This window comes from Arachis ipaensis, chromosome B07, assembly GCF_000816755.2.
Source record: "Arachis ipaensis cultivar K30076 chromosome B07, Araip1.1, whole genome shotgun sequence".
NCBI lineage: Eukaryota > Viridiplantae > Streptophyta > Magnoliopsida > Fabales > Fabaceae > Arachis > Arachis ipaensis.
The window spans coordinates 18,831,349-18,840,167 of record NC_029791.2 but is presented as its reverse complement, the minus strand read 5'-3'; the positions used below and the strand labels follow the sequence as shown (position 1 = coordinate 18,840,167).

At 35.8% G+C, this 8,819-nt stretch overlaps 1 protein-coding gene across 1 annotated transcript; it reads left to right on the top strand.

Annotated features, from left to right (window-relative positions):
- Positions 530-6,821, top strand: LOC107608901 (choline-phosphate cytidylyltransferase 2). Its single transcript, XM_016310676.2, has 11 exons — positions 530-714; positions 2,682-3,364; positions 3,759-3,807; positions 3,893-4,016; positions 4,094-4,207; positions 4,303-4,398; positions 4,484-4,526; positions 4,609-4,764; positions 4,873-4,953; positions 5,974-6,084; positions 6,213-6,821. The coding sequence occupies exons 2-11, from the start codon at positions 3,347-3,349 to the stop codon at positions 6,423-6,425; spliced, it is 1,005 nt and encodes a 334-aa protein (XP_016166162.1). The 5' UTR covers positions 530-714; positions 2,682-3,346; the 3' UTR covers positions 6,426-6,821.

Genomic DNA, 8,819 nt, shown 5'->3' with positions numbered 1-8,819 from the left:
AATAGTATTAATGTTGGGTGAAATTTTCAAAACCAAATTGCAACTTTCTAAGAAGTTATTTTGGAGCTTATAGAGAAATTAAAAAAAATGACTTCTCTCATAATACTTCTACTTTTCATTACATTTTTTTAAAATAAACACTTTTAGAGTTAAAAATCCAAACACAAAATAACTTATTTATAAGTTACTTTTAACAGAATCATTTATTGTTTAAGTTATTTTATCAAAAGGAGCTTAATTAAATTAGTTATCCAAACTGGGACATAGTCTTGCGCAACCGTAAAGAGTGAACCAAAACACACGAGAATGTGTTTCAAATTGCAACTATAATTTGACCGCTACAATAATTTTCACATAATGTGATAATCTTGCGACTATAATGTGGTCATAAAAACCGATTACCTGAATGTAGCAGTGTCAATTATTGAAGCCAAGACTTCAGGGTTGGCCCTAAATCCTTCAAATAAAGTTCAGCCTATAAATCTAAAATTACAAAAACATATTTTATAAGACCCTGACCCTAACCAAGTTTCAACAAAAAATTAGGATAGGGCCTAAAAGCCCTAAAATTAACTCCACTCAGCCGCCCAAAGTCAGAATCGGTGTCTAAACTCCGAACCCCTAAAAAAAGAGACCAACAAAAACTCCCAACTTCAAAACCGAATCTCTCTGAAACCGGTTTTCTTCTTCTACACCTCGAGTTTTTCTCTCCAGGTAACGTCTTTTGTTATTTGCTTCTTCAGCTCATGCTAAAAGAGGATTCTTTTTGTTTTTAAAATTGGAAATTTCATTTTTGGGAACATAACTGGAATTAGGGTTGTTAATTTTTCTTTTTATTTTTGAATTGTTGTTATAATTGGTGATTCTATTTGGTTCGGTTGGTTGATTGCTCCTAGATCTTAAAGGATTTGACAAGGTTTAGGTAGTTTGACTTTTTTTGTAGTTGGTAATTTTTGTTTTTGGTTATATTTTTTGGGAATTGCATGGATCTGTTGATGATTTTGCTGTTGTTATCTGGAGCTTTGTAGTTTTTACTTTTTAGGTATGGATCTGAACTGGATCTGAGCTTTGTAGTTTGTAGCTTTGTAGAATTTAACCGTTTTGATGGAATTTTTTGGGGGGTGTTTATTTATGTAAGAGTTTAATTTTGATGCACTACTAGTGGAAAGCTTTTACACATGATGCAATTATATCTGATTTTTTGGATGATCATTTATACTGTCAAAGTCAATATAAATAGTAGTTATATTATTGATGTGACATCGTCTAATTAGGTGCATAAATGCATCAAAATTAAATTCTATTTATTAAAAAAAAAGCTATCTTAAATGTTAATGTTCTTTGTTCTGACTTCTGAGTCAACCTTGCTTTGTTGGTTACTAGTTTGTGATTTTCCTTGTATTTTTGGATTATTGTGTGTCTCTTTAATAATAGGAAACTTTGGAATTTGCCCCATTTAATATGGTTTAACTTGTTAATTCAAGTGAGTATGTTAAATTCTATCATACCTTGTTACATCAATGTGATTGGAAGTATGAAAAGAGAGCTACCTTTTGAGAAGGCACAGGAATACAATGGAATATCAATGCACGAAAAACATTGAAAAGGTTCATAGGTTTACTAATTTTTAACGAGCAGTGATTAATCCTTACATTTTAACATTGAAAAGTTATCCTTTGAGATTAGCGGTGCTGTACTTTCATTTATTAAAATTTTCATATTCTTTTGTAATTATCATATAGGTTCTAATGATCTGGATATTTTCTTTAACATCAGTGAATTAACCTAATCAGTTTGGGATTAACTTGAATGGACAAGCAATTGAGCAAATAGAAGAATAGTTGAGAGGAGGTGCTATTTTTCATATTCTTTTGGGTAGCGTTTGGTGGAGAGACAGAGACTGAAAGACTGAGACCGAAAGACAGAAACCAAAAGACAGAGACTGAAATAAATGTCAGTATTCTGTTTGGTGTAAAGTAGGTGACAGAAATTGAAACAATAATAAAATTTTAATTTAATTTGTATAAAAGGTAAAATTGAAATTAATTAATTGAAATAAGGGTATTTTAGGTATAAAATGTTATTAAAGTTTCAGTTTTTCTCTCTAAAAATTTCAATCTCCTGTGTCCTCACTTTTTAGAGGTACTGAAATACTGAAAATTTAGAGACAAAGACAGAAATTTTAATACCAGTGTCTGAGCCAATAAACATAATATTGAGTCTCAATCTCCCAGTCTTTATCTCAATATTTCAAAATAAACGCTACCAGGTGTTTCGGTTTTTTAGTAGAGACATTGATGACGGTGGATACGAAGGAGAAGGGTGATAAGGGTGATGAGATAGAAGATGCTTAATTGATTGATGTATATTGTATGTGTTTTTTAATTAGAATCTTTTCATTCCTTTTATAATGATATGGAGCTTGCACTGTGTAAGGAAATTTCTTCAAGAGTTTGTGTGTGATTCGAAGTTTCATTATGCAATTCTAAATTGAACACAAACAGGCATATGTATAACTATCATTTGGAATCAGTTTGTATATAGAAAGTTGAATTTAATATGAATATTGAATGTTGAATAATGCATATTATTTGATATCTATTTTTTAACTTTCTTATCTTCTATACATAAAAAATAGCACAGGGATAGGCTTCTAATACGTTTTATGTGTGTTATGACAGGGGTTTTTAAAACCGATTAAATTCAAACAAAATCGAGCAACCGTACTGAGTAAACCGATAACCAAACAAACCGAGAATCGAAAATTGAAAATTGGAATCGATAACTTTGGTTTTCGGTTCTGACTCCAAAAAGACTTGGACCAAATCAAACCGAGCCGGTGAATGTAAACATGCATATGAATTTTACGAAAGTACCCCAACTTTACCTAACCTAATACACTCACTCCCTTTCTCTCGTTCGTTCACGCCGCCGCCTAATTCACCCGCTGCACCCTCCTCTCTTTTCACAGAAACCCCTAACCTCTACTCATCTATGGTCTCTGCCGTCGTCGTCTACTCCAACAACCTCCGTCGTTCTCAGTCTCTCTCCCGGCGTTGTACTTAGTCTCTCTCCGCGTCGTTCATTCTCAGAATCTCTCTTCGCGTCGTTCGTTCTCAGTCTCAGAGCACCGTCGTTCTCTCTGCCATCGCCGTGGTGCACCCGCGTCGTTCCGTGGCCGTTCAGCGTCATCGTTCTCACTGCTCAGCGCCGTCGTTTTCACTCCTCAGCGGCGTCGTCCTCAGCAGGCAGCAGCGGCGTGGTTCTCAGCGAGTCAGCGTCGTCGTCGTTGTCAGCGCCGTGCCGCCTTGTTGTTCCGTCTCTCCCCTTCATCGCTGCACTTCCAATGGAGCCTCAGCCTCAGGTATGAATTTGCTTCATTGATTTCGTTCAAATATTTTTGTTCTGTTTGTGTTTTTGTTTTTTTTGGCTATGAATTTGCTTCGTTGATATCATTCAATTGTTTTTGTTCTGCTTAATGTGTTTGTTCGATTTTTTTTGTTCTGTTGATGAGGGTTAAAAAAATTTTATTTCTGTTTTTGTAAGTTTCAAATTCTTTATTTGTTCTGATTTTAATTTGTTACTGCAGTTTGATTTTTTTTTTTTTCCAGTCTGTTTGTAAATTCAGTAGTTAGTAATGTGAATCTGTGTGCAAATTCAGTAGTTACTACTAATTTGTGGGTTAGTTTTGATTACTTGATTACAAATTCTAACTCATTGGTGCTAATTTTTTTTGGTGAATTGCGATAATTATGCAGTTTGATATCAGTTCAAGTGACAACATTGGTGACACAGAAGGAGCAATAGGTTACTTTTTTTTGAATTAATTGAAAAACCGAAAACCATTGGTCTCGGTTAAAAGACATATTGACACCACTAATTGGAATGGCAGACCGCAGCAGTGAACATCGGATGTTACCACCTCCCGTGGACCGCCCTGTTCGTGTGTACGCGGACGGCATCTACGATCTCTTCCACTTCGGTCACGCTCGTTCCCTTGAGCAAGCCAAGAAATCGTAATCCTCTCTCTTCACTTTTGTGTCGAATCAAATTAATAGATCTCTTGTGTTATCCTACTTACTCTCACTTTTAGATTTCCGAATACTTACTTGCTGGTGGGTTGCTGCAACGATGAGATCACCCACAAATACAAAGGCAAAACTGTTATGACTGAGGCCGAACGTTACGAATCCCTTCGCCACTGCAAGTCAGTCATATTTGTTTCGCTGACTCTTCTCTCTCTCTCTCTCTCTCTCTCTCTCTCTCTCTCTCTTGTGACTGATAATTGCGGGTTTTGAGCAGATGGGTGGATGAAGTCATTCCCGATGCTCCCTGGGTCATCAACCAAGAGTTCCTCGATATGCACAACATCGACTATGTAGCTCACGACTCTCTTCCGTAAGAACAATCACTCAACTAATCTCCTCAACTCTATACGCCCTGCATCTGTCTACTCATTCCACCCTTTTCCTCCTGTTCACAGTTATGCTGATACAAGTGGTGCTGCCAATGATGTTTATGAATTTGTATGTCTCACCCTTATATTCTTCATTTTTATCTACTTCTCCTTCTTGCTTCCTTCTATATGGTCTGCCATTTTATTCCCAGGTTAAAGCTATTGGCAGATTTAAGGAAACAAAACGAACAGAAGGAATATCCACATCAGACATTATAATGAGGATTGTCAAGGATTATAACCAATATGTGCTGCGCAATTTGGATCGTGGCTACTCTAGGAAAGAGCTCGGCGTCAGTTATGTCAAGGCATGACTTTGCCACACCTCCTTAACTCAACTATTTCTCCTAATATGGCCTTCCTTTCCTCAATCACCTTATACCTTTCTTCACTCATGTTCATTATATAATAAACAGGAGAAGCGACTCAGGGTCAATAGAAGGTTGAAAACATTACAGGAGAAGGTCAAGGAGCACCAAGAAAAGGTTGGCGAAAAGGTATGCCCCCTCGTTTAGCTAATCAAGTTCAATTGCTACTTTCTTTGGCCAATATCATGTCAATTGAATTGCTTGTTGGAATTGTCGATGGATAAACGTGTACACATATTTAAATGCAATAGTTGGACATATAGAATTGCTACTTTCTTTAAGGGTTTATTATCAGTTATGTTCAAGTGCTGGACACTTTGATTTTCAAGTGCTTGTTTGAGGACAAAAACATAAACTAAGGGCATGTTTGGTTGTCGGGTAAGAATTCTCTTGGATGAGCTCCATGTGTAATTTTACACATCAATCTCAGACATGAATGTTCATCCCATTTTATCCCCCAGTCAGATATATCCTATGGGCGTAAAGCATAAAAACTTTAGATTTCCATTCTCGCTTTTGTTGAACTCTTTCCTTAAAGCCCTCATCAATAACAATAAGGAACTAACAACTGTCTATCCTAACATTCCTATGTCTACATTCCACATGTTGATGCAATTTGGAAAAAAGACTGGCCTGATGGTAGTTTTCTAGTAAAATAGAGAACTAAAACCTTTGTGATTCTGTTTTTTCATGTTATTTCCAATTTTTTTTTCCGTTATACATAGTTTCTAGAAGCAAAACTAAAGCGGCTTTCTTGATTATTGATCTTGTTAAATGTTGATAAGCATGACAGGGAGCTGTTGTATATATAGGAAGTGTTGAACCTAATAAAGTTTTCACTTAGTGGGCCCGGATAAAGGAGAAGGGTTGTGTTAGGCCTTCGATAGCCAACATAAAAACTTAGTCGAATCTTCATGACATGGATAGCAATCTACATGGGTTCAAGATTTATACTGGATATATAATGCAGTTGGAAACCGATCTTGGGGATAATTTCATTAAGAAAGTATTGTGTCAAAGCCTTACTTGCAGACTGCATCATTGCAGTGCCATGGACTTTTCCATTCTCCTTTCAATATTTATCCATGGTTAATAGGATATCTCTGTGTTTTTCTCTGTAGAAAAGTATAATATATTCTTTGTTATCAGATCCAAATTGTTAAAAGGACTGCCAGTATGCACCGCAATGAATGGGTTGAAAATGCTGATCGTTGGGTTGCTGGATTTCTTGAGATGTTTGAAGAAGGTTGTCATAAGATGGTGAGTTAACCAACCTAGGGGGTAAATGCGACAACTCTGTTGCTACTAGTGAACTATTAGCTGGCTTCTCTCTTCTCTCTTCTCTCTCTCTCATTTTTCCTTTTCTGTTAATGTGTGGATTTTATCAGGGCACCGCAATTAGGGATCGAATTCAAGAGAGGTTAAGAGGTCAACAATCAAGAGACGGATCTTTTCTTCTACAAAATGGCAAGGATGGTGAGGATGTCGATTCTGATGAGTATTACTATGATGATGATAGCGAAGAAGAATATTTTGAAGAGTATTATGACGATGAGGAGGTTAATCCTAAGAGTAATGGGGATGAAGAAAACAAAAAGTAGGTGTACCTCAAGGAAGGAGTTAGGATCTTGGCGGAATGTGCGTAACAACTGCCCATGGGGATTTCTGTAATATTATATGTTATATCTTGAATTATGGAACATGCTTCGGAGTTGCATTGGGAACTTCCATTTTGCTGGGTTTTTTTGTTTTTTTAACTTAGTTTTGCTTGTGGAGTGCTGGTATACATGGAAAATGATGTTTGTGCATAGCTTAGTACCTAGACTTGCCCTGGGCTTACATGTTAGTGGTTAGTCAGTCAAGGAGTTGATATTAGAGGAGAATTCTCAATTCTGTATCCTTTCTATTTGTTTGTTTACTTTTGGGAAATTTTCATGATAGAATCAAGACAAATAAAATAAAAATAGGGTAATAAACACGTAATTTTGTTGTTGGCTTGTCTGGTTTCCAATCCCATTCCCATCTCTTTTAAATTGTAACATCTGCGAGGAAGTCATTCTCCATAGCAGTACAATGTTAAGCGTTAACTGTTGAACATCATTCAGGGTATTTAATTTTTTGGTCTGAGCTTGAAGCCTAGAACTAAGTTGGTGCGTGGGCTCACCTTCAATGGTCCAAGACTTGCAAGGAAAACAGAAGCTTCTTAATTCCTGAGGTATGAGGTACCATTAGCTACTTACTAGCGATGGCGGCTGCTGCTCCACATAATAATGAATAGTAATACACATAAACAAGGGGGCGGGGTTGGTCAACAATAATCGCCAAGTTAGAGCACCTAATTGCCTGCTTTATGTCACTATACGAGGGAAGAAGCAGCAACCCCTCCAACCCCTGTTCCCACCCTCACCATGGCATACTTGTGTGGCCAGCTGCGGGCGGTAGCCTCGTACTTGGCCCTGTCGGTTTTGTACATGTGTGCACATGACTGTGAGGTGCAGCAGGAGCTGCCTGTTTCGAGGACGATTGGAATTGCTACAGAAAAAGGGGGGTTGTAAGCAAAGAACATAAGTGATGCTGGCGGCCTTCATTACTGCCCCAGAAGGAAGTATTATGCATACTTCATCACAGGTGTCATTTGGCACCATACCTTAGGGCACATTTCCTTTAATAGATTGTAATAGTTAATGAAAACTCACCCTTTCATTTCATTTCCAAGTAATAATGTACCATACTACCATGTGACTCATGTGGCTCAGTTTTTTTATTATTGGGATTATTTGAGTTTTTCCATTTTATTTTCTAATTTGTGTTATACATGTATGTGGGTTTGGAAATGTGAACTTTATTAAAGATCAATTCGGCATTGCCGAAATGTTTTCAAAATTTTTTTAATTACTTTAGAATTTAAAAAAAAAAATTAATTCATTCAAAATCAATTCGGGATTGCCGAATTGTTGTATAAAAAATAAATAAAAATTTCGAAAAGTATAAAACATAGTTGTTTTGTCAGAAAAAGTAAAACAACAGTGCTATTTTAGCATTACGTGAGTGATGTATTCTCGTATGTGCCGTTTTGTATACTATGTATTTTAAAAACTTATCAAACTAACTATAAAAGGGAGAAAAGGGAGACGCTTGTTGCATTCGAAAGTTAGGTTTAGTGGTTTAGTGATGGTAAAGGGTATTCTTCTTGCTTTCTTCTTGCGTTATGTATTTGTCTATTTCTTGAGTTTTGTATTTTGAGCGAGAACAAAATTGTTTGAATGTATAAAGTGAAGGGTTATGTTAGTTTAAAAATATACTATAGTGGTAAAATTTTATCTTAAACATATGAGGATGTAAATTTTGTATGTGAGAATCTGTGTTATTGTTGTTCTTCTTGAAATAACATATGAAGCACTTAAGAATGTACTCGGTCAAAGTGTAGATTACCAAATATTGAAGAGAATAACAAATGTTTTGTACAGATAATCTGTGTTGGTATTTTATGGGTTTGTTCAATTTTAAATAATGCATGTGGCTGATGAAAAAGTATGCAGAAAATATTTTTAACCTACTATCAAACTAGAGCACAAGTCTCAATTATCGAGTTATATGTTGAGTTCGAAAAAATTGTTGAAGTTGATTAATCCGGAGCTTAACATAGATTGGAGTGGTTATAACAGTAAAAATGAAGAAGAGTTTGAAGGCAATTACCAAATTCTTGGTCCAAATGAAGATGGAGATGAAGAAGATATAATGGTTGACACAGATGTGACAGATGTTGCAAATGTACTAGCAGATCGGCATCCATTCGAAGAACCATCTTTCATGCATACTTTAAATCTTGATGCCATACATGCACTAGAGTTTCTTGAGTATGTCAATGCAGATAATTACCAGTAGTAGCCTATTTTTAATTATAATCTTAGTAATCATGTTAATAGAAATTTAGATATAGTTAATTATTTTAGTCAATTATTAGCTTTGTTATTATTATTTTAATTATTTAATAT

Excerpts from the sequence above, each read along its gene's own strand:
- LOC107608901 (XM_016310676.2), top strand. Across the intron at positions 4,017-4,093 it reads CTTGAGCAAGCCAAGAAATC|ATTTCCGAATACTTACTTGC; the intron begins GTAATCCTCTCT and ends TCTCACTTTTAG. Across the intron at positions 4,208-4,302 it reads GAATCCCTTCGCCACTGCAA|ATGGGTGGATGAAGTCATTC; the intron begins GTCAGTCATATT and ends GGTTTTGAGCAG.